This window comes from Mizuhopecten yessoensis, unplaced genomic scaffold (assembly GCF_002113885.1).
Source record: "Mizuhopecten yessoensis strain PY_sf001 unplaced genomic scaffold, ASM211388v2 scaffold716329, whole genome shotgun sequence".
Classification (NCBI taxonomy): Eukaryota; Metazoa; Mollusca; class Bivalvia; order Pectinida; family Pectinidae; genus Mizuhopecten; species Mizuhopecten yessoensis.
Genome location: NW_018480062.1, coordinates 300,440 through 327,308, shown reverse-complemented (window position 1 = coordinate 327,308; position 26,869 = coordinate 300,440). Strand labels below are relative to the sequence as shown.

The 26,869-nt window shown below is 36.2% G+C and overlaps 1 protein-coding gene across 1 annotated transcript in view; it reads left to right on the top strand.

Annotated features, from left to right (window-relative positions):
* The window catches only part of LOC110443153 (BDNF/NT-3 growth factors receptor-like), a 126,075-nt gene extending 100,972 nt beyond the window's left edge, over positions 1 to 25,103 (top strand). Inside the window, exons 4-13 of the mRNA XM_021487187.1 lie at positions 7,428 to 7,496; positions 10,063 to 10,232; positions 13,941 to 14,213; positions 14,540 to 14,833; positions 19,216 to 19,349; positions 20,466 to 20,739; positions 21,304 to 21,610; positions 22,125 to 22,362; positions 23,293 to 23,451; positions 23,925 to 25,103. Of these exons, the coding sequence (XP_021342862.1) occupies positions 7,428 to 7,496; positions 10,063 to 10,232; positions 13,941 to 14,213; positions 14,540 to 14,833; positions 19,216 to 19,349; positions 20,466 to 20,739; positions 21,304 to 21,610; positions 22,125 to 22,362; positions 23,293 to 23,451; positions 23,925 to 24,110 (2,104 nt within the window). The 3' untranslated portion in view covers positions 24,111 to 25,103. The remainder of the gene's footprint in view (positions 1 to 7,427; positions 7,497 to 10,062; positions 10,233 to 13,940; positions 14,214 to 14,539; positions 14,834 to 19,215; positions 19,350 to 20,465; positions 20,740 to 21,303; positions 21,611 to 22,124; positions 22,363 to 23,292; positions 23,452 to 23,924) is intronic.
* The last annotated feature ends 1,766 nt before the right edge of the window (positions 25,104 to 26,869 follow it).

Below are 26,869 nucleotides of genomic sequence, written 5' to 3'. Positions count from 1 at the left end.
TCGTTAAGGAGGGTAGCCGTAGTCACTTAATACGGATGTACTGTCGTTAAGGAGGGTAACCTGAGTCACTTAAAACGGATGTACTGTCGTTAAGGAGGGTAGCCGTAGTCACTTAATACGGATGTACTGTCGTTAAGGAGGGTAACCTGAGTCACTTAAAACGGATGTACTGTCGTTAAGGAGGGTAGCCGTAGTCACTTAATACGGATGTACTGTCGTTAAGGAGGGTAACCTGAGTCACTTAAAACGGATGTACTGTCGTTAAGGAGGGTAGCCGTAGTCACTTAATACGGATGTACTGTCGTTAAGGAGGGTAACCTGAGTCACTTAAAACGGATGTACTGTCGTTAAGGAGGGTAGCCGTAGTCACTTAATACGGATGTACTGTCGTTAAGGAGGGTAACCTGAGTCACTTAAAACGGATGTACTGTCGTTAAGGAGGGTAACCGTAGTCACTTAATACGGATGTACTGTCGTTAAGGAGGGTAACCTGAGTCACTTAAAACGGATGTACTGTCGTTAAGGAGGGTAGCCGTAGTCACTTAATACGGATGTACTGTCGTTAAGGAGGGTAACCTGAGTCACTTAAAACGGATGTACTGTCGTTAAGGAGGGTAGCCGTAGTCACTTAATACGGATGTACTGTCGTTAAGGAGGGTAACCTGAGTCACTTAAAACGGATGTACTGTCGTTAAGGAGGGTAGCCGTAGTCACTTAATACGGATGTACTGTCGTTAAGGAGGGTAACCTGAGTCACTTAAAACGGATGTACTGTCGTTAAGGAGGGTAGCCGTAGTCACTTAATACGGATGTACTGTCGTTAAGGAGGGTAACCTGAGTCACTTAAAACGGATGTACTGTCGTTAAGGAGGGTAACCTGAGTCACTTAAAACGGATGTACTGTCGTTAAGGAGGGTAGCCGTAGTCACTTAATACGGATGTACTGTCGTTAAGGAGGGTAACCTGAGTCACTTAAAACGGATGTACTGTCGTTAAGGAGGGTAACCTGAGTCACTTAAAACGGATGTACTGTCGTTAAGGAGGGTAGCCGTAGTCACTTAATACGGATGTACTGTCGTTAAGGAGGGTAACCTGAGTCACTTAAAACGGATGTACTGTCGTTAAGGAGGGTAGCCGTAGTCACTTAATACGGATGTACTGTCGTTAAGGAGGGTAACCTGAGTCACTTAAAACGGATGTACTGTCGTTAAGGAGGGTAGCCGTAGTCACTTAATACGGATGTACTGTCGTTAAGGAGGGTAACCTGAGTCACTTAAAACGGATGTACTGTCGTTAAGGAGGGTAGCCGTAGTCACTTAATACGGATGTACTGTCGTTAAGGAGGGTAACCTGAGTCACTTAAAACGGATGTACTGTCGTTAAGGAGGGTAGCCGTAGTCACTTAATACGGATGTACTGTCGTTAAGGAGGGTAACCTGAGTCACTTAAAACGGATGTACTGTCGTTAAGGAGGGTAGCCGTAGTCACTTAATACGGATGTACTGTCGTTAAGGAGGGTAACCTGAGTCACTTAAAACGGATGTACTGTCGTTAAGGAGGGTAGCCGTAGTCACTTAATACGGATGTACTGTCGTTAAGGAGGGTAACCTGAGTCACTTAAAACGGATGTACTGTCGTTAAGGAGGGTAGCCGTAGTCACTTAATACGGATGTACTGTCGTTAAGGAGGGTAACCTGAGTCACTTAAAACGGATGTACTGTCGTTAAGGAGGGTAGCCGTAGTCACTTAATACGGATGTACTGTCGTTAAGGAGGGTAACCTGAGTCACTTAAAACGGATGTACTGTCGTTAAGGAGGGTAGCCGTAGTCACTTAATACGGATGTACTGTCGTTAAGGAGGGTAACCTGAGTCACTTAAAACGGATGTACTGTCGTTAAGGAGGGTAGCCGTAGTCACTTAATACGGATGTACTGTCGTTAAGGAGGGTAACCTGAGTCACTTAAAACGGATGTATTGTCGTTAAGGAGGGTAACCTGAGTCACTTAAAACGGATGTACTGTCGTTAAGGAGGGTAGCCGTAGTCACTTAAAACGGATGTACTGTCGTTAAGGAGGGTAACCGTAGTCACTATAAACGGATGTACTGTCGTTAAGGAGGGTAGCCGTAGTCACTATAAACGGATGTACTGTCGTTAAGGAGGGTAGCCGTAGTCACTATAAACGGATGTATCTTCGTTAAGGAGGGGGGCCGTAGTCACTATAAACGGATGTACTGTCGTTAAGGAGGGAAGCTGTAGTCAATATTAACGGATGTACTGTCGTTAAGGAGGGTAGCCGTAGTCACTTAAAACGGATGTCCTGTCGTTAAGGAGGGTAGCCGTAGATACTATAAACGGATGTTCCGTCGTTAAGGAGGGTAACCTGAGTCACTTGAAACGGATGTAGTGTCGTTAAGGAGGGTAGCCGTAGTCACTATAAATGGATGTACTGTCGTTAAGGAGGGCAGCTGTAGTCACTATTAACGGATGTACTGTCGTTAAGGAGGGGAACCGTAGTCACTATAAACGGATGTCCTGTCGTTAAGGAGGGTAGCCGTAGATACTATAAACGGATGTTCCGTCGTTAAGGAGGGTAACCTGAGTCACTTGAAACGGATGTACTGTCGTTAAGGAGGGAAGCTGTAGTCAATATTAACGGATGTACTGTCGTTAAGGAGGGTAGCCTGAGTCACTTAAAACGGATGTCCTGTCGTTAAGGAGGGTAGCCGTAGATACTATAAACGGATGTTCCGTCGTTAAGGAGGGTAGCCTGAGTCACTTGAAACGGATGTACTGTCGTTAAGGAGCGGAGCCGTAGGCACTATAAACGGATGTACTGCCGTTAAGGAGGGTAGCTGTAGTCACTATTAACGGATGTACTGTCGTTAAGGAGGGTAGCTGTAGTCACTGTAAGCATCTGTACTGTGACTGCTTCATAGCGATTGTAACAATATCCATTCGTGATTTATCGATATCTACAAATTCTTAATTGGATATTTTAAGGCAAACACAAGAAAGAGTATTTTTCATATAAGTATTTATCTCTATTTTGACGGCGTTTACCGTTTAATTTGTTGTATTCGCGCAGTTAGCCACGAACATTTACTGTATTGTGCGCGTTACCGCTCAATTTGAAACAAGTATAACCTTCTTTTTTGTTTAATGCGTATAAGCTAATTTCTTCACAGTCATAATTTTCTAAGCTGAAGACGGAAGAGATGTAAATATTGACCAATGTAATACATATACACTGCATCGAAGCAAAATGTCATTCTTTTAAGGAGTCTCGACGATGAAGCAGATGATGATTACCCTGGCAACAAACGGTCTTACAAAATGTATATTCTTTGTACTTTTTGAAAGTTTTCTAAGGCGATATTTTCTGTATTCAGGTTTTCTGCTCGTTTAATCGATTTTGATTATCGATTCGATGTTACAATTACCTTTTGAAATATACTTTATACTATACATTTCAATTTGAACATTATCAAATGTCTGTTTTAAGGTATACGAAACGTATTTTGGAGAAATTAAAAAAATGTCCCCTCCGAAATAACGGAATGCCCGGGTATACATGTATCTATAACTTTATATTCTGTCTTTGCAAACACCTAATTAGGACATACAGTAGGTCAAATGCACTATATGCCAGATACGCCGTCAGTACATAGTAATATGTTTGGGGAGCATTCCCGTATCCCAACTGTTACTGCCCATACAAATTATTGATCTTCCCGGGCAGATTATTATTTATTTTTTAAGATGCTTTAAAAACGATTTTATAGTATATAACTGTTGTAATGAGTCCCCTTTTTTAATAAAAAAAATAGATCTTAGAAGGAAATCAGTCTTATTCATGTTTATGTAGGATTGAATAATTTCACCATAGCAACCACAACCGTAACTACGTCACACTCCAACGATGCATAGATAGAACGCATTATGTAGAATTAGAACACCAGTTGGGAAATCAGCATGAAAGCATTTCTACCAACATATGGATACTAATTTACTTATAAAAAAAATGATTAATCAATGAATGCACTACACAGAGAAGCGCATTGAATTACACAGAGAAGAGCAGCATACAGATAAGCTTACAGTCTACGTCATAGAAACGTCATCGTCGTCATCACGACCTGATTTCGTCTCATATCACTGGTGATCGACGTATGCTCCTGGTTTGACCGGATACAACATGAGTGTTCCCCAATGTAGCTTAGGAAATCCAACCTTTCCGGACTTTTGCTTCCGGTTCTTCTAGGTTGTTCGTTATGTTCTTAATTTGTTTTTGTGTCTGCTAGGTTTCTGTTGTCATTCCATAATGGCTTTGCGTTACAGTGACTTTCTTTTGTGTTTAAGCATAATTGTGTGTGTTCTATTTCACTTGTATTATGGCAATTGATGTGAAACAAAGCTGAGTTAGAAATACAAGACAATATAGTTAGTGAATATATCTTCCTATTTCTTATTATGATCTTCCTATTTCTTATTATGAAAGGGCTTTAAGGATCCTTGTCCCACTTAACTGTGTTTTTTCCTACAGTATATGTAGACCCCCAACCCCTTACCTTAATTTGGCTATAACTGTAGAAAAATTGGACCAGGACTTCTGTCAACCAGGAAGATCAATCAGTTAGAGCGATATTCCACCAGCCAGTGGTGGAATCCGGCTCTAGCCCTTTGTTTTATTTTTAACCAGAACACTGCTGTTGATAATATTTTGTATATTTCATTTATTATTTCTCATAAAAAAATTCCATTCAGCAATTATTCATCTACGCTAAAATCATGATAATGCTGGGGAAAAAAACAGGTTCCGATACTTTTTGCAATGGTGCGGGCGGGCATCTCTCATGCTTACAATGACACAATTCTGACATCCATGTCTTTTATGTAATTGTAATAAAATGTAATAACATAACCGTTCATAATTAAGCATTGAACTGTTTTTGTATGGTATTTATGATCTATTTGAATGACACAGCTTTGCAAGCAAACAACATAATGCGCGCTAGCGCATTATGATTTGTTTGCTTGCAAAGCTGTGTCATTCAAATAGATCAATATCATACAAAAACAGTTCAATACTTATATTTACGTTTTCTCTGCCTCTTATCTTATAATTATATAATTAAAATTAAAAATGCCCGCCTTATCGACAGTTCACACAATTTCGTTCAATAGTTTGAACAGCGTATTGTCGCGTGCTGATTGGCAAACAAAGTAGTACTTTGACATTTTAACAAACACTTCAAATTTATTCCACAATTTAGTATCAATACAATTGCGTATGATATGTCTATAGGGTGATTCCAGTTTTTCAATAGAAATCTGAGCTGAAAGTTAGATTTGAAATTGTTTCGATTTTCCCCCGGAACAAATTTCGCGCATGGATAAATACAGTGAACACCGTGAATGGGACCTTGACCTCCACGAGGGAGTTATTTTTGGAAGTTAATTCGAACTTTTCTCTTTGCTCGTTTTGTGAAGAATCCAGGCGTGAATGTATTTGTTGATTGTATGGGAACCCGACAACAGTCGGTAGATTCTATAACAGCATCGTTATTTGACATGTCGTCTGAAACTGAGGAACCGTGGATCCGAGACGCGTGAAACTGATAGCGTTTGAAGTGAGTGATCTTGCGACGGAGCACAGGTTCGTTACAAATGTCTGAAATGACGAATGTTTATGTGTGCTGTGACTCATATCAGTAGGTCTGTAACATATGTGTCAGTAGGTCTATAGAATATGTGTATTTCAGACATTTATAACGAACCCCTGTTGATCAGTGCAGTGTAACAGACGATATTTCTGATAAATTGCATGAGCGTTAAAATTGTTTCCATTGCCGGCATTGGTGATTTCAACCGATGTGCATTTTGTACGATATTGCAGACCTTGGTCTTGTTTTCGTTGTAATAAAAGTGTTTTTTATTTTATTTTTTATTTTGCACATAAAGTTACAATGACATTATCAAATCTCACAATGCCCAGCGATATTTCAGCAGCCGTCATGTTTATTTACATTGGATATTGTAGTTCCGGTCAGTGTTGTAATTAATACGCTAAGAATTGTGTCTCGTGCGGCATGGTAATTATGTCTCGTGCGGTATGGTACTTAAAGTCCCATCAACGACACAGCTCTCAAAGAGGCTATATAGTGACAATGCCATGCAAATGTAAATATTTATATGTCATGTCGGATTAGATAAGTAAAAACAAACTGCCAAAACTGCCCCTCTATTGAACTGTTAAGAGTTTTAAGGTTGCTCAACACACCTCGAAAAATTTGACAAAAAAACAATGAATGTTTCTTGTTAAAATACCTATGCTTACCCAATAACTTCCTAGACATAGAAAATGGACGCAGATGACGTTGAGTAATATGAGACTAGAACCAAGGGGCCTAGCCAGACAAAGCTCTATCTGCTTACGATTTTGTGTAGGCAGGTAATGTTATTATGCTGACGCAGCTGTTGTTATTGTTTCTATAATCAAAACGTATAGGTTAGTAGGTAAGGTTTTAAACTCTAAAGCATTGTTAGCTTAGTTATATGTAAGTGACCGTAAAAATCACCTTTTCAAAAAGGTCACACATAAGTGAAGCTGTTATATGCCTCTAAAGGCATGGTATATTAATTATGTGACGATTCAAATTAGAGTTATATACCTGTAACACTTATTGAACCAGACTAAGGGGAATACATGTAACAAAAGTCACAGACATATAAGACAAGGAACCTGTGCATGTAGCATGAAAGCAAAAGGAATCGACAACCAATGTGTTCTTAATGACACTATTGTAGCATCATAACGTATACAACCTTTGAACATAACTGCTGTTACCCACTGCATGTATCGTAAGAGGCGACTAATGTTGGAATTCCCAGTAGAACTAGGGGTTTGATTCTGTGCCCTGTGGGGAAACGAAAGCGACAAAAAATCAATCTGCTGCACCCATTACAATATTTGGGATCTTTATGTTTCTTTCTACTTCTGACTACCTTTTATTTTCTAGCGCTTAGCTTATATTTCTTTCTACTTCTGACTACCTTTTATTTTCTAGCGCTTAGCTTGGCAATACCTTACTTTTGGTTTTAAAGTTGAGCGTTCGCCCAGGTGAGGAAGGCAATGGGTTCTGTCCCCAGGCAAGGACATTAAAAAGTCATAACAAATGGGACTTGTTATTCCCTGCTTAACGTTCAGTATTTGGGGAAATGGCAACACCCATGTCAGCATAATGTGACCGGGAGGAATGTTGTGCTGAGTGCCTTCGGCATGGTGTTTTAGTGAGGAAATGCACCGTCATACCTTTAACTATATTATGTACACCATTAGTTTGGATGTTCTTTCTCTACGAGAAACCCCTTTGTATTATACTGGATAACTATGTTTAATTACAACTGTTGTTGTTACATTTTCAGATCACTCAGGAAAAACAAGATCGAATCCCTGTCCTGGGAGATTATTGATGGGCCACATGTCCTTCAGCTGTAAGTGTATAGAGCGTCGTGACTCCAATATATCTTTGTTACCGAAGACTGATTTTATTTTCATCTGATTCCAAATACATGTAGTTATCTAATTTCTGAAACGTTTGCAATACTACCATTACAACTGTGTATAATTGTTTGCCAATATCCCCGCTACAGTATATGCCTGCATGTATTGTAAGTTGAACCGCTTAAAAGCATTTCATGATATGTGTCGTTTACAACTCTGAAGTCGGTATCCCAATGCTCAAGGCAAAAAACAACATCACAGGTCAAATGTCGGTATGAAAGCCTTTTGAATGACTGAATATTAAATGTTCTTGTATATAATATTTATTTAAGGATTGAAATGCATATGTATTACGTTTATGATGGTGTACAGTTCAGTTCAAACAAAGCCCATGTTTTGTAGTTGAATATGGATCGACGCTTGATCGAAAGTGGGTGCTTGGTACTTAGATCGAGTTAGGGTGAATAATTTAAAAAGTCGCATTTATTTAAAATGTATATAAATATCCCGTACATTTGATTTGGAATATTAAAATTTATGAATGTGAATAAAAAAGACGAAATCTTATCTCAATGCAAAACGTTAAAAATTAGTTTATATAACAGGAGTAAGGTGGGGGTTCGATTTGGGTGTTTTTAAAGCGGAAAGTATCTTAAATATTATTGAACTTCCATACAAACATCTTTCGTCAAACAAAATTGGTTAGAAAAACGTAAATGGCGATTGCTGTCGATAGGCCATTAAACACAGAGTAATTGAAAAAAAACAAGAAACTGTCAGTATAACTTAAACTCTTGTCTATGTACATGGCTTTTTTTTTTGCAACGGTCATTTGAACAAATTTTCTTCGACAATTTTGGACGAGATAACGACCCTTAAACCTAGGATTTTATTGCTCAGTATGAATAATATGCAATATATACGTATATGTTTTTGTCTGCCAATAGTACATACATACGACCGTTCTTTAAATTTATATTTAAAACTTTTGCTTACTCAAAGTGACCGAAAGAGTAACCTTGTCACAGTCCGGTGAATTATATAAGATAAAACGAAAGAGTGATAATATCAAGATTTCTGCCAATTTTGAAATTAATTCAATATTTTATAAGATTTTATATTGTTATCAATATAACTTTATTATATTTTTATTGTAATTCTAAAAATAAATCATTTTAAAGACCCGAGGCTTTATTTTGATCCAAATGCAATCGATATAAACAAAGTATTTAAAGAAGACACACATTTAGCATGGAATCGAGAAAAAATGGAAATCGGGTAGTTCAAGAAACGACCTCAGATTAATCCTCTGACATGAATGATGAAACTGATTCGTATATCAATAATAGTTACCGAATTAGTATAGTTATGTTCGATAGCTACCTGTATTATCTGCTCTCAAATGTAATGATCTTCAAAATTTAGTATGAAAATACATATCTTTGAAGGATAAGAAGACCTAATTGACCTCCTTGTCGTATTCCAGTTTTTTTATCAACATATTCCATTGCTAATTTTATGACTAATATCAAGTTCTAGATTCTTATTCTAATCTGATGTTCATCCTGCTTTTCTAATCAATGGTGGTTTTTTTTAAATATTTTCAAAATTTGAAACCCCAAAATGGTTGCGTCCATTCATAAAAAAGCCATCGAAATGAGTACCACATAATTCTGAAAAGCCCGATTTCGCCTACAGTTTGTTCCTTATGTCCGGGTACAATGTATTGATCTCTCCGATTATATATTTTTTCTGCTTTTCTTTAGAAAAATGTATGTGTTAGCTAATAAATAAATTGGATATAAAAATGTCTTTAAAAAATAAATCAAATATAAAAATTTAAAAAAAAAGAGAAAAAGTATTCAGCCTTAGCTTTTTATCTCCCATCGCTCTGTATCAGACATCAATACCATACATCTGTCTACGAACGTAACCGATAGACATTAAATCCCGTTTGGTTTCCAGTGTCCCCGTGTTCATTCTCTCTTTAAAATGCTTTCTGATATCAATCTCGCTCGATATATTGCCCATTAGTCAAAAACTGTGACGTTAAAAAGATGGCTTCTAGTATACAAATGTACTCTAGCTTTTACAACGGAGACACATTAGCTGGATAAAGATTATGCGGATCACAAACAGAGCCCATGATCTTGTTCAAAGCACTGTAACTGGTAAATCTCAAAGAATTTCACATTCATTGAAATTTATAATGAATACTGCAGTATTTTAAATGAACAAAACCTTTTTTCCATATGTTTAACAAAAACATTCATTTTTAACACTTGAGTTCACAGAGTTTAAAAATATTATTATAATCATAATAAATCAATGTAACAGAAACAAAAATCAATTCAATTCACATGTATTGCAGTCGTACAACTTGACTTTCATTTGAAACTAATTATGGTGAATATGGGTAATGATGGACAAGTTTAGAAAGTAGAAGATTGTAGAAGATAAACTCAAAATGGACATATTGTTGAAGGACTGGTGTGATATATATATATATATGTGTATATATAAGAAATGTAACTAATACATTTGCTTTGATTCCAGGATTGTGGATGGCAATCGTCTGCCTTGTAATTGTACAAGTATCTGGCTAAAATTCCTCCTTAATATTAAATCTGCCTTGGTGTCCACTGGCAACTACATCACGTGTATCGCGAAAAGAGACAACGAGACGATAGAAATGGACCTCTCCACGGCTAACATCACAGGTTGTGGTAAGTAGAGACAACGAGATGATAGAAATGGACCTCTCAACAGCTAACATCACGGGTGATGGTAAGTAGAGCCAACGAGACGATAGAAATGGACCTCTCAACAGCTAACATCACGGGTTGTGGTAAGTAGAGACAACGAGACGATAGAAATGGACCTCTCCACGGCTAACATCACGGGTTGTGGTAAGTAGAGACAACGATACGATAGAAATGGACCTCTTCACGGCTAACATCACGGGTTGTGGTAAGTAGAGACACGACTGGTATTGACGAGTTCTGACACATGTGCAGGTTCGGGTAAATAATAAACCTGCTGCATCACATTGCATGTCATAAGGGCGACTTATGTTTGTTTTCACTGCAGAACATCTTGAGGAAAAACAAAATTGTTCTGCTGAAACATTCCGGTTTCTTTTAATACTCTACTCTTCTTTTCGGTTGTCTTCCTAGGCACCCGTATTTCACATGACCTTAACTGATGTGATGACGTTAAACTCAACACAAACAAATACAGGCAAATCAACATATGAATCTTGCATATACCTAAACATTTTTCAAGTATTGTAACCACTTTATTTTGATGATTGATGACGAATCATTCCTTTCTTATTTCTTTTTTTTCATTGTTTGATACCTAGACTATTTCAACAACTGCAAATTGATGACATAATAACTAGTTCGTAAACAACCATTCAATGACATCAAAAAGCCTACACTTCCAGTGTTTTCCCTTCCCAGCTTAGTTAAGTCCTGACTGGCTTTGAGAGGTATTTTGAACAATTGTTAAATACATACTACATGTTTAGGGCATAAGGCATGATACTGTATTTCACTCATAGAGTGCATTCAAAGGATGACTGCATATTTCAAAGACTTGTTTAAGGGTGTGTAGATCTTTTGTTTGTCGGATGGTTTCTTCATTTCAGGGAAAGTCTTTGTAAACATTTTGATTGTCAGATACTTGCTTGATATCTCTATTTGACTGTCGAACGAGTTGAAATATAAGTCATTTATTGCGAAAACTTTCAAGAAGAGTTGGTCTTTTGAATTTTCGGCAGTTGAGCAGTTCTGGTGTTGTAATTGACCGACTGGAATGTTCATTGGTAAAGATGTCAGATGAGGAACCTCTCGGCAGTTTTCATTGGTTCAGCTGAGAGTTGAGCTTGGGTCTGGGTTTCAAGTGACTCAACTCAAAACTCAAGCTCAACCAATCAAAAATAACGTCATGCAATTCTGCACGTGATTACCGGGAATGACGTCATTGGTTGGCTGAGCTTGAGTTTGAGATTGCCACGACATTGACTGTAACATCCCAGTATCTCACCAAGACCAAAGAAGTATTCGGTATAACATTGTGAAGTTTTTAGTTTGTTCGAAGATTTGATATTGATTGGATGTTTTGAACATATAGTTATTAAGTTTCCAAATATACGGTCATATATATATATAGGGTATTCTTTCAGTTAATGTCAGTAAAACGGTATTTGTCGAGTGCTGAGATTAAAGCTCTTGTGCAAATATTTGGGATACTCGATAGGGTTATGGATCTCAAAAAGGACAATTTTATTTCACCTAGCAGGGTAACCATTATTGTTCTCAGAAAATTTGTCGTTGCACCCTTGTGTGTTGTGAAGATGGCTATCAGACAAGAAAGTGTTTTGTTACCCCCAACAGTGTTACGATTAAAGGTCTCAGAATAAAGGTTGTTTTCCTTGCCTATGAAGCTTTTATTGCAGTTGCATTATTTGTTGTAGCGCAAATTACATTTTGAAACATATTTTATTGGGGAGGTTGTACATGTACATTACTGATTGTTCACAGGCTTTGCCAATTTCCAAGGTCCTCTCCTTGTAAGAAGATGATAATTTATACAATTTTGTAAGGTCTTCTTTTCTAAAGACAATCTTTTTAAACACCTTAGCAAGTCTTCTACTTGTACATGTAGGTAAGAATACGTTTTACAAATGATAGGTTTATCTCCTTGTATAAGACAAGACAACCATATTTCATACAAATGATAAAGTCGTCTCCTTGCATAAGGCAACCATATTTCATACAAATGATAGGTCGTCTCCTTAAATAAGACAGCCATACTTCATACACTTTATCATGTGTTTTCCTTTAAGAAAATCATACATGTACTTCATGACCTCTTCCTCTAAGACAATCATACTTTTAACAACATGTAAGGGTTTCTCCTTAGAAGTTTTCATACTGTATTAAAATGCCCAGACACTCTCTTCGTAAGTCCATCATACTTCACGATTTGATGTTTTTCATTCTAAATACGTGTTTAGCTCTCGTTTATAGATAAAATATATTTATCAAATAATTCAAGGAGGTTTTCATTGGATAACATACAAACATCTGCGTTTATCAGGACATGGGCGTCAACAGTATACGTAGTTCCTAAACAATAGGTAGGGTAGACAAGACAGCTGTAACTGACAGTATTGCACAATAAATAAGGCAACAAAATTAACGAACTGAAGGTAGAATTGATTTTTTAAATTATTTTTAAAAACTGGTCTGTCAATATCCGGTAAACAATTATCGCCCTGTCAATATTCGGTAATCGATTATCGTCCTGTCAATATCCGGTAAACGATTATCGTGTAGTAACACAGACATTCCGGTGTAGCTAATGTAAATGATAATGAGGACACTATCGGTGTGTGCGTGACTTTGTACATTTGCAAAATAAATTAAATTCGGTGTTTTAATTAATAATTAAATTCATAAACAAAACACGATTTTCCTTTCATTGTTCATACTTGCTTCCCAAACGCTCCCTGAGTTATAAGGCTGATCCATCAAACGCTCCCTGAGTTACAAGGCTGTTCCATCAAACGCTCCCTGAGTTATAAGGCTGTTCCATCAAACGCTCCCTGAGTTATAAGGCTGTTCCATCAAATGCGCACTTGTTAATGGTACCGACTGGAAATTTTAGTTTCGGTTTATTTGATTCAAATAAATGACAACTGAGAAAATAACGATAAATAAAGTCATTGTGCTGCATTTAGGTAGCATTCATAGTCAGTAAGATATAGTCTTAATGAAACCCATATGACCTAAGGTATTGCGAGGAACAAACATGTTGAGCAAATAAATATGCCAAAACTATACTTACAACTCCTCCATGTATCAAAAAAATGTTGAATGTAAATACTGTTCTCTTTACTGTCTATTTCCTCGAGTGAAAAAGGACCCTTGTTGTTCCGACCCATTGAAAGGAAACTGATATGTTTTAATAATTTAGGAGTACAATCAGTCTTCATACCCAGTAATGCGAGTCATCTTAACCTAACAACATAACTTATCTTTATAGTTATCAATATCAGATATTGCATGCCTCGTCATATAATTCATATGTAAAAACTTACTATTTTTTCTTTTATGTATAGTACAATGTATGTATAACTTTTTATATATCCTTATCCACTTCACCTAGTCATACCATAAATATTTTTGTATTAGTATCTAAATACCTTGTAGCATAATTTATCTTTTTACCTAGTAATGCGATTTATTCTTATCCCTAGAAATTGTTTTTAATATTAATAGTGCAATTTGTCTTTATACATATTAATACAAATTTCTTACTAATAGAACATATATCCTGATACGTGGTAATACTTCTTTGTAAAATTATCACAATGATTTTTTTATTTTGATTGTTTAACACATATTATCTTCATATCTTACCAGATCGGCCGAGAGTGGAAATATCTAAAACGCTCAGCATTGTCAACACGACTGGTTCTGTACACGTGACGTGTCGAGGTGAAGGTCAGCCTCCACCAATCGTGGAGTGGGATGTGTCACGATTGAAATCAAATTACTCTCTTCAGTCGGCGGAAGATGGACAAGTCCAGAACCTGACCATTCTGTCCGCAAATCCATTGGACAGTGGGGGCATACCCTGTAGTTCACGAAATGTGGCCGGAAAAGTTGTGGCCGAGATGAGATTCAAGGTCAATTGTACGTTTAAAATGTCTTAACGTTGCACGTCATTACAAACTAATTATATTTTCGTTTTACAACAAGATCATAAAAAATAGTTGGCCTATCATGCTAACATTTTTGTGGTACAAAAAATTCAGTTTTATAATTACTTTATAAGTAATAAGTAAGATATATAATATAAATGCAACGGAAGTCAGGGCAGGCGGAATGAGACAACAAAGAGAACAAATTATGTATACTGTACATGATGGTGTATTTAAAGAAACAGAAAATAAATTTAGGACAAATATTATTTTATTAACGTTTTCAGTATCAAACATGTATTTTTTTTATTGTTTCAGCTGCTCCAAACATTACCAAACTTACTCAACCAAAGCCAAATTTTTATTATTGTATAAAATATGAAATAATAGGATATCCAAGACCGGAAGTGAAATGGTATCACGGAGAAAAAGAACTCGTTATGACAAACAACAGGTTTGATGATAATGAAAATATGAACAGTATAAACAACATAACTGGATGTCTAACATTTACGATGAAAGCTCCAAAAAACAACGGACGATATACCTTGGTAGCTACTAATGAATTCGGAACAGATTCACGGTACATCGATGCCGACTTCCGGTTTGGAGGTAAGTGATATTTTCTATGGTTTTACTTCACTTGAATTCAGAACAAGACAACTGTGGTGTGTTATGTAAAGCATCGTTTACATTACAGTTGAGTGTTTCAATGAGAGACAATATCCCTAAATATAGGCCTACAGCAAATACTGTGAAATCAAATACACACACATACATATCACATTTATAAGTAATGAATTATATATGCATGTTTTTAAATAAGGGAGACAATTACATTTTACGGGAAACTGGAAGTGAAAACAAATTAAAGTATCTTCCCTCTCCATTAATATGAATTTTTAAACTAAGTTTTTATTTTTGTTTTCAAACATTTTTTTTTAAGACTGTTATATATGCCGTATAATTAATTGAGAGTAACTTATAATTTATTCCTCAGTGATATCGTTTAACAATACAGTAGCATGCACTACAGAAAAGCACCTGCATATCTGTCGGAAACTAGCACAGACGAGTTATTTGAGGTTATTTGAAAATATCGTGATTGCAAAACAAACATTTAGTCAATAGCTTTGTTAACAGCAAGATGGAACACTGTGAAGGACATCTATCTTAAATATCTGTATGTAGAGGCCTGGATATTGCCTTTTTTTTTTATCTGATGTCACTCATACAATTACAAGTGCCTGTGGTATGTATCATTATTCATTTTATGTCTTGGATTACAAACATCTGTCTCGATCTTTTTTCCCCTCCGATACAAGACAACAAACACGTTGGTGAGAACATTTCTTACTAATGGCCAAAATGTGGACGTTAACATCTCAAGTATAAACGAGCGATGTCACGCTATTCCAAGCTATATAAACAAAAATGATCTCAGTAATGTGAAGAAATATCAGTATGCATAAGGGTACACCCTTCCGCAACACTTCGATGAGATACTGCAATCCAACGAAACTCGAAACTCGATAATCCAACTCTTAGATGCATGTGATTTGATATCACACAAGAAACATAACAGAACGAATGAACAAGAACCAATTTACATGTTCTTTCTGCATCCTTTCGGCGAGCTAGCGGCAAATTAAATATTGTCGTTATGTTGTTTCATGCCAGTCGCTGGCACGACCCCAAGTATATGTATAAAAGTAAATTCGTGTTTCCTAAATCAGGACATTATCACAGACGTGTAAGTCCGTTTAACTCATAGACGTGAAGTGTAGAAAACTGCATCACCAGTGATATTTAATTATTAATAAGTATCCATTCAGAATTGGAAAATTCTTTTCTTAGATTCACCACATTTTCTGATTGTTCAAGCTTGCCCAGTATAGAAAATTCTCCTATATATGGGAAGTCTGCATTCGAGCCAAATTACCATTTTCAATTCCCGTGTTTCCGTGTACCATGTCGGGCTGCCAACAAGGTCGCTGACAGCAATTACTCGGGGTTTACATCTTGTATCATACACACTGAGCCAGACTTCGTGCCCTGAAAATATATTTATTCACCATTTGATACGCATACCGATTTAATTTATCGTAAGTACATACCACAGGTAATTAGGAGACTGAAAACACTCTTCCCTTCAGATTTTCTAATTTCAATACCTTCAAGACCCAGGGAATAAGAATAAAAGTGTTTTCTTTGAAACAGATATTCAACTTCCAATGCAGCTGGGCCATTGGGGGAAAAAGTATATGTACCCAAAACCACAGAGTTCATCGTAAATAATAGTAATTGAAAGTGTAATAAGCGAACATTTACTACTGTAACAAGTGTCCTTAACTCGTTCACCTCTTCCAACTTTTGAATTGAAAGAGTTCAAATGTGTCTTTAGGGGTGAATGAGTTAAACAAATCACAAAACAGTGGTTGACTGACATTGTACACAGATTTTCAATCTATACCGGCAAGATACATGTGCGTATTAACAAAATTTGTTTTAATGCGGTAATGGTGACTGACATATTAATAGATACCGGATCCCACATACAAAATGCAATATATTTTTATGTCGTGACACTAACGGGCTTGCATTCTGCTTAAGATTTCGTAAATGCCAGAAAAATGAATAATTCTTTTTTAACTAATTGGCTTCATTTATCTTGTCTATGTCTTGTCTTTTTCTCTGAGTTAATCTAGTATTTCTTGGGTGTTTTATAGTTGACTCTGCGTAGATAATCAACCTTTACACAATTATTTGTTTCTGGCACGAACTGCTTTTATACAACACATACACTCTTCAGTTGGCATTATTACACCAATATGCCGCCTCCAGCACATACGGACAGTATACACGTATAATGTCGGCATGGCTATACATACGACGCTAGACTCAATGAACGTTAACCAACCCATCAGATACAAGAAAAAAACATTTTGACACCTCAGCCAAATATACATATAAGCGTGATATCAATAAAACATAATGGAATGGTGTCATGTAACATATCAGTCAGTTGGCTTCCTTGACGAAGACAGAAATAAACAATCTTAGGATAATTATGTATTGCTACCTCGGGGTTTCCTGAAGACCTTTTGTTGTTCCGTATAATGCCAAATGTGGGCTTCTCGTACAATATTTGACGAACCAGAACAAATCAACGCCATCAAAAGAAAAGCGTGGGCGGCGCACACAATGTTTCCATGCTCAATATAGAAATAATTGCTTGCGGTTAAAACGTGAGGCATCTTCTACTAATTATATTTACCACACACATATAACATAATTATATTCCCACAGTGAATCCTAATTTGCTCAGTACAAACAAGATATCAACAGTTATCTAGCTGGGCAATATTAAATATCACATATTTAAAATCACAATATTCCATTGTTACATTCATTAAATAAATAAGAAAGTGATGACATAATACAAATACAGTTAGGTAAATTGATATCTCCCTAGCCTTATTTGGTAGATATATCGACAAATAATACAACTGATACGATAGAATGCAAGTTGCAATGTAACACATATATATTACAATGGGTTTTGGTGGGTGGAAATGCAAGTTTTAATTCCCCCACGAGCACCGCAGCAAGCACGAGGTTTGGTGCCATCTTATACAATTAGCATGGGGACATCACTTCAATAGCGTAACCGCTGTTAGGTTAGGCGACAGTATATATATATATTCCGTCTTTGCGTAATGCGGGGTTATCTTCTCTTGGGAGCAGGTATTGATTGTTACGTCATTGGTTTGTGTGAGAAAAGTATGTCGTTTTCTCAAAAATTGATGACGTTACTCTCTTAAACAAGTGACGTAACAATCAATACCTGTTATCAAGGGAAGATAACTCTGCAATATGCAAAGACGGAATGTGTGCGTGTGTGTGTATGCAAAATGTAATTTATTACTAACTCACCACCAACAAACTGTAACGGAAAAACTAAAACCTGAACGGGACGTCATGAGATTTTCGCGGTCTCGATAAGTTAAAGATTTAATTGCGTGCTACTCGGGTTCCTTGTATGTAATGCTGAATGGTGAATATCTGACAACTACAAGGTACCATATATCCAACCCCCTCACTTCGTCTAACCTTATCCCAGAACGCTTAATGAGAGATCAGCCATACATAACGGAATCATTATTCGGTATTGCTCTTTTGTGTCTTTTAATGAAGTCCTGTACTTTGCCTGAGGTACATCCGTTTTGTATGAAACAGTAATTAAGACTGTCTGGGTGCTTTTGTCAGCCTCTCTGCTTTATATGCACATCTGTTGAGGACAGTGTTTTGCTTCCGGCAGACCTCGGATAGCGGGGAACATTTTAAGTAGATCCGGTCATGGTATTTCTCCTGATAAGATTCGGGTACATTGTTTGTTTATGCAAAATATGTATTTTACCAAGCTTGTGTACCGGCTGCAGCTCATAATTTGGTGAAACAAACATTGCTCAATTTTTTAAGATGATTTATTTAATGAATAATTGAAGAGAGAACAACTAAGTCCTTTCTATCAAATCTTTTACTTTAAAATATAAACAAATATACATTTTCCGTATGGCTTACCTATGAAAAGAAAGTCGGATGAATTCCGTTTTATTTTACCCGCTGGTATTGTTGTTGAGAAATCCTTTATCTGTGATATATTACTCAAATTTCTTCAATAACGATATTAAGCTCATTGCAATCCACGTATGTATCAGTTTATTAGTAAAAGCAACGATACCATATTATTAGGTAATGATAAGACTCCTGATATCTACCAGCAGTCTGAGTTAATATGCTAGCACATGATGAAAATATTAACAGTTCTTACCAATAAGGGTGCTAAGGTTAATTTAAAAACCGTCAATGCCGCTTTGTTGCTTATATAAATACTTTTAAATGTTGCTGTTGTAATGAAATTTTAAGCTTGTGATACGGGTGGCATTTTTTATTCAAAACGTTCAAAGATCGTTTATTATTTTCCTTTTCAGGAGGTAAAAGTGGCGGTACGTACAAAGGAGGTATTCCGCCGTTTAATATGAAGCCACCACAGACCAACAGTTACAATGAGAAGGAGACTAGGAGTGGGCCTCAGCTGGAAACGGCCAGCAATGACACGCTCATAGTAAGTATATATACCAGTATATCACTATGGCATACGGTCATGTCATAAATATTGTATTACACACGTGTTAAAAAAACTAAAGGTGCTGCGATTTGTCAAAAACGTTGAAACATATTCCTTCGCCACAATGGGTACTATATGTACTCTAATTTACTTTACCAAAATAATTTGAAATGTTGATTTTGTCATTATTTTCATTGCATTGAAAAATGTTCATTCTTAAAACAAAAATCGGAACTACTATGGACTGCGCAGAACGTTAATACGATGATCGGAGGATTTTAGTTTTGACCTTTATGAGTTGAAAACACAACTTTGTCAATGTTATATGATAAATAGGATATTACATGATTGTCCGTATCATATTGAATTTATTAAATGAGTTTAATGATTTGATATGACACAAGCCTATAACAAATTATTGAACTAAATAATAAATTCAATATGACATAAACACTCAAGTAAGAACCTCCTTGTCTTGAACCAAAAGCACTCTTAAGTTTATCCGAGGAGTAACCTTTAGTCTACCATTCAGAATCAGCGATATTTACCAATTTTCCCTGTGATTCGAGCTTCCCCACGAAACCAATGATTGGAAATTCTAACAGTAATCGTACTGTTATCAGTTTTCATATTCCGTTGTAGTTCCGAATGACAGTTTTCTTAGAAACCGTATGCAAGCAGCATTTTCAAAGCATAGATACGGAACATAATACATATTAATGGTTGTAATTATCCTGGAAATGGTGATTTCAAAAGTCAATAATGCCGAGGAAATATATATCGAAATCACAATTAACAACTTTTAATCATTCTATGCCAAGATTTATTTAAATAACTCATTTAAACCTATCAACGATCGATGCCAATACCTTACAGAGATGAAAGTTGCGTGACGAAAGACAACTTCGGGTTGTGGTTTCAATACTTCATGATGACTAGATGGTCGCTAGCTCCAATTAGTCATCGTTTATAACCGCGATAAGTCTTATTTGCTCCAAACATTTGTTTATTTGTTCTTAACACGCCTGTATAACAAACGGTTGCTTGTGCGTTCAGAAACAACATTACGTCATCTTAAGATTGTTTGTATCATTTCTTTATTCTTTTCTACAGATTTACATTGGAACGGGTTCTGCGTTGCTAGCGGTGTCTGTTCTTGTTGTTATCGTTGTATTTATCATACGTAACTTCCGGCGGAAATTGGCTCGACAGACAACGGAAACTCAGTTCGCATCTAATGGATCGCGCCGTCCCCTGCTGCAGACAACTAATCAGAGCTACCAACACACACGGGTGGTTGCACAGGAGTCTATGCCAATTCGTGCACATACTGTAGTAGAAAATCCTCATTACGCCCAAAAGAACGTGAGGCTCAAAAACGAATCATGTACGTACATATCAACACAAAACCATGTCGTCCAAGTTTTTTTTTATATAGATTAAAGGTTAACGCTAAAAAGCAATGTTCAAAAAACTGTTAATTATGGTATTAACTTTTTTACAGTGGGTTTGACACTTAGAATTTGTGAATCTTTGGATATTTAAAATATAGTTTCACGATTGTTTTGTGACGAATGTTGTAAAAAATATAACGTTTTCTCATTATTTTTCAAAAAGTATTGAAATTTATTTAGGTTTTAAATGCAGAAAGGACAATCAAAATGCTTTAGAAGAGTACAGTTTTGTGACTTATGACGGATTCAACATTGTTAAGTCCATAGCATTTCTTTATGGAGTTTAGTAATCGTGATTCAAAGATACACATCAGCCAGAAAAGTTATCAGAGGTAAAAATACTGAGTACAAAATATGTCATTAAATGTTGACGTTGTTTGTAAATATGCAGTTGACGGTTGAATATTCTAAAGATTTTTTTTCTGTTTGTATGTATAAGAAACGAGAGTAGCATAGTGATGCAAATGTACTGATTTTGTTTCATTCTTTTTTTTCAGCCATTCGACATATACGCCTTGATAATTTAACGTTTCTACATGAACTTGGTGAGGGCGCATTCGGACGAGTGTTTCTTGGTACCTGTCTCAATCTGACCGCAGACGCCGAAGTGACCACGGTAGCTATTAAGACACTCAAAGATACGTCAGTTGAGGATTGCAAGGCCAACTTTGACCGCGAGGCAGAGTTGCTGACTAACATTTTACACGAAAATATCGTCATGTTTTACGGTGTTTGCTGCGAGCGAGATAATTTCATGATGATATTTGAGTACATGGAAAATGGAGATTTAAACAATTACCTCAGGTAAGTGAAAGGGCTTAACTGTAATTGGAAAAACTACTGCTGTATAAATGCAAAAAATTCAATGCGCGGTATGGCTATGCACGAACTTAGTCTTGTCAATATGGCGCTTGTCAAATAACACAATAGCAACATTTGAATCAATCACTTTAATGACCTCGACTATTACGTAAATGTTGTTTTATTAACAATACGCATAAAGCCCGTAATTATCAGGAAACACATTTATTCTCTGACGACTAACCACTTTGCGTTTGAAGAATAAAAACAAGCGATTAAATGAAGATTGTTTGTCTTACAAACATTAAATATAATACATTTACCATGCTAGCTAATATGTATGGAAACATGTTCGTTTTTTACCGCAACAAGATATAACTGTAAAGAGTGGCTTCAAATAAGTAGTTTTCTATAGCTTTTAAAGTAGGAACAATCGCGTATTTTTTCACATTGTCATTGGCTTTGATATCATGTGGTTTTAATGTGACTTGTATGGGTTATTTTGATTTATTTGCAGGAGTCACGGACCAGACGCAAAATTAATGTCAAAGCGAGCTGGCAGTATAGACACCTTGTCCAAAACAGAACTACTTCACATATCTAACCAAATAGCCACTGGAATGGAATATCTAGCGTCACAACACTTTGTACACCGAGACCTAGCCACTCGAAACTGTCTGGTTGGCGACAAACTTGTTGTTAAAATAGGAGACTTCGGAATGTCTCGGGACGTATACAGTACAGATTATTACAGGGTTAGTTTTAAAAATAGTAATGGACTATTCTTATGTATTAATGCAGAGAAGCCTTACTTCGTAAGTCATACAGTTGTCAATGAGGTTTATTTACCTATAAACTACTAATCGTTTTACATTCCCTAATGTACAAAATAAGGTCATACATGGTTGTATAAGATATGTTTGTGCAAAACAATATTTTGAAAGTAATGTCACGTGCTTGCGAAAACCTTTGTTTTGGTTCTAAAAGTTCGAAATAAAGAAAAATATTAATTAAAACAAACCTATTTGACGTATTTTATATCAAATTAATGATGCATATGATAATTCGAGGTTCTTACATACCGCTTTATCACTTATAGGTCGTCTCAAAGAGGTTCACAAATTATTATTCGTGTTTATAGGACCTTTGCACACAATATCTTTCTCAATTCCTTCGGGAGCATACAGCCGGTGCTGCCATTTCGGCGCTCATAGCTAGAATTTAACCATTCTAGCACTGCCCAGTGTACCACGTCCTTATTTAGAGCCGAGTCGACTGAAACAAGCGAAGAAAAGTGTCTTGCTCAAATACACAACACAGTGCCGTACCATGACTTGAACGAATGACCCTTCGGTCACGAGCCTGGCGTCCTACCACTAGACTACAGTGCTTTCTAATTGATGAATATATGCGATGCAAGATACATATTCGTACACGTCGAACACAAATACGAACAGAGCAATTTGCTCATGAGAGCTTTTTATTGTTATCATTCCTTATTATCCAAATTTGTTACTTCAGATACTTTTAACCTGTAATACTATTGCTCTTTCCCTGCCACAGTCCCCGACATATGATGTCTCCATAGAAATCTTCTTCATGGCGGGTAAACGGCTTGTATCATAATTCGTTCAATTACACTGTGATTTCTTTTAATCAATGTTTGATTTCCCAATCAATGGCAGGTTGGCGGTTCAGCTATGCTGCCAGTCCGGTGGATGCCTCCAGAATCTTTACTGTACAGAACGTTTACTGTGGAGTCAGACGTCTGGAGTTTTGGTGTTGTATTATGGGAAATATTTACATATGGGAGACAACCCTGGTATGAACTCTCCAATCATGAGGTAAGAAAGCATGGCTATACTCTTTGCTAGTAACTATATGTATCAAAGACATAGTCTTTGGAATGTAACAATATATACTAGTGAACAAGACATATATACTTCTTTATTGTTTCACATGTCTGATATTTCGAAATATTTAGATGACCTCACATTGCCCACACACCTATTATCATTATTATTATTTAAAAAACCCAGCAAAAACCATAACATGAAAAGAAACGTTTTCCATGTCCTTCTGTGAGTGGAACAATCTTAACTCTCTTTTTTTTTCTTTCTCCGTTGTGGAGTCAAAATATGATCGGGCTGTTTTTGACGTCATTTTATTCTTGTATGTCGTCTAAAATGTCAGACGATATCAATTCGTACGCAACGTATATGACATGGCCTATGTCAAACGCTTGTTTCGATGCTTAGTGTTAACAATACATGACTTAAACAGTTCTTACATTCTTTACGTCTTACTTGTTTCACAGGTTATCCGCCATATTACCGACGGGTGCCTGCTAGAGTGCCCTAGCTTGTGTACAGATGAAGTATACTCCATCATGCAGGGATGTTGGGAGCGCCAACCTCACGATCGCATGTGTATAAAATACATTAAAAATAGACTTGACAAGCTATGTATAAGTCAGCCAACATACCTCGACTTAATAGCTTGATAAGAATAAACGAGAAAGCAGGAGGGGAGTTTACAGGAAGGATGTGGAATAAGACATGGAACAATAGGACCTATGGTATTTTGGAAGAGTGACATTTTGATGGACAACCTTCCCATTATTGCCTGTGGACTAAGATATAGTGGACCTCGTTTATATTGTTTTTGATAACCTGGACAAATCATACACCCTAATCAATCAATTTTTGTTGTTATTTACATGCTATTAAATGTGCATGGACCAAACTGCAGAATAAGCATAGCAAAAATAGATTAAACATTTGCGTACATGGCAAGCAAGCTTTACTTACTTAATGGTTAGGTCAGGTTCCAGCCAAAATATCTGGTCAAAGAAGATAATAATATAACAGACTTGTTAATCGGTTTATTTTGGTTTGTTTCTTCTTTTCGAAAAAATGTTTTGATTTAAAAGTAAATTGTAACTGTCATACTAAGGAACCAGATAACTCCTTGTGACACTTTGATTCTATCACTTCTTTATATAATTTCCTGTCTATTTTAGGAACTCCAGCTAGTATCCAGACTAACGAGGTTCAAACAGTTTAGTATTTAATATAATGGCTAGCATAATGATGATAGAAAAGTAATTGTGAAGAAGTGTTATTGCATCATTTGATTCATTCAGTTATTTAATTTGAATCATTCGTATGTAAAAAAAACCTTTTAAAAATAATAATGACGGATAAGTTATTGTGAGGAAAGGCTATTACATAGTTTGATTCATTCAATTATTAGTAAGTTTTTAAAAATAATGTTGATGGGAAAAATATGAGGAAGTGAAATTAAACGATTTGAATTATAAAGATATTAAGTTTTAAAGAGTAATGCTGACGGATAAGGTATTGTGATGAAGTGTTATTCCATTATCCCACGTTTGAAAGATCCAAGCCTTTATGAGACAGTATAAGTATTTATTACATACTTACTAATAAATACGGGTTTTTTGTATATGCGATACGACACAATTGCTCTAACCCATATCAGCCCTCGCCGTATCACACCCCAAAACCCGTATCAGCCCCCGCCGTATCACACCCAAAATCCCGTATCAGCCCGCAAAACCCATATCACACCCCTTTTGGAAAATAAATCGTTTTTCAATATTTCAAAAATAAAAAATAAATCATAAGACAGTAGTTTTTATTAGTAAGTATGTAATAAACAGAATAAAACACGCCTTTTTCCATATCACACCCAGAATCAATCCTCGACCAATATCAATTAATGAGCTGAAACATATTGTAATATATTAAAATTCGAGTCAAGAGTCGTTTATTTGTTTCTGAGGTCAGACTTCTGATAAAATTATAAAGCCTAGCTAGATAGAACGTTCGCACTCTGAAAACCCGTTCATGCTCTGGAAATGATTTCAGAAGTAAATATTGGTTCATGTCCTGATCATTCGCTCGTTTGTGTGTCGACCTCACGTCATCACTCAGAAGTGCAGCACCGTCAAATCTCGTTATTTTGTCGAATGCTATGTATTTTAAAGGAATGTATTATTTGTTCAAATGGCAGATTATGCGCTTGTCTTCTGACTCTGCTATCTCAAATGTCTGTATCATTTCGAATATTGTTTCAATTGTGATATTGCTTTGACATAACGAAGTACGACATTGTTGTTTGAAGCAAAAGTTTTGTTTTCAAAATAAATACCAATATTCAGACTTAAATGACCTGTCGTGCTGACATTCTTGTGGAATATTCATATCAATCAGACTTTTGCATTGGCCTTTATGCATGCCCACTTGCTTATTCAATACCTTTACGTGTAATAATTGCATTGATTGTATTATCATGTCCTTCTCATTATAGACCTTTATGTAGAATATTCAGATCGGGTGGTTGCAACGATTTTGTATGTTAAGCTGCGCAATGTTTTTGATGGAGTAGAGTAGAATTGTCAAGCCAATGAACGCCACGGCTATAGCGCCTATAGCGCCTATAGCATGGGTGACCCCTTTCTTTGAATGATATATCTGCAAGTATAACCATCTGATATGAATTTTGTAACCGGAGTTCAACGCGATAGCTTATCATGGTCTGAATACACTGTAGCACGGTAAGATATTTTAGCCTGATGTAAGTGACGATTGGTCTCCATATATAATGGACATTATTAGAGCATGTCACCAATTGGGCAAATTAAGATGATGTATGTTTTGTCGACAGTCAGTTTTTTTTTCTCTCTGTTGAAGTTGTATGCCTTACGCAAATTGTATATGACAGAATTTTAATGTAAGGTGTAAAAATATTAACTAATCGCGTTATACGCATTGGCGGAAAATTTGAATGTTATACCAAAGATAAATGGCGAGTAAATAGCGATATCATGATGAATTTTATGTCAGAGAATAACAGTGTATATGGAACACAATAAATGAATTGTTAATTTATTTTGAAGTGATAAGAAATGATATGAGACGTCTTGTAGATAATATGGACTGCAGTCACCCGCCTAAAATGATGATAATGAAGGTGAGGATATATGTCGATGGATTTTAATATTTTTGTAAATTAGAAAAAATTCGTTTGATGTGGGAATCTTACCAATTATGACGTAAGTGTTCAAAGCGTCAAAAAATTGTACATAGAATGCCATCCAATCATAAAGAGTATGAGATGATTAGACGGCAACACGAAGGACCGCACGCTGCGACATATTCTTTCATTGTTTATTGTTTTCTTTCAATGTAATGGACGCAGATCTTGGTAGTGAGATTACACAGGTGTGTGTGGTTG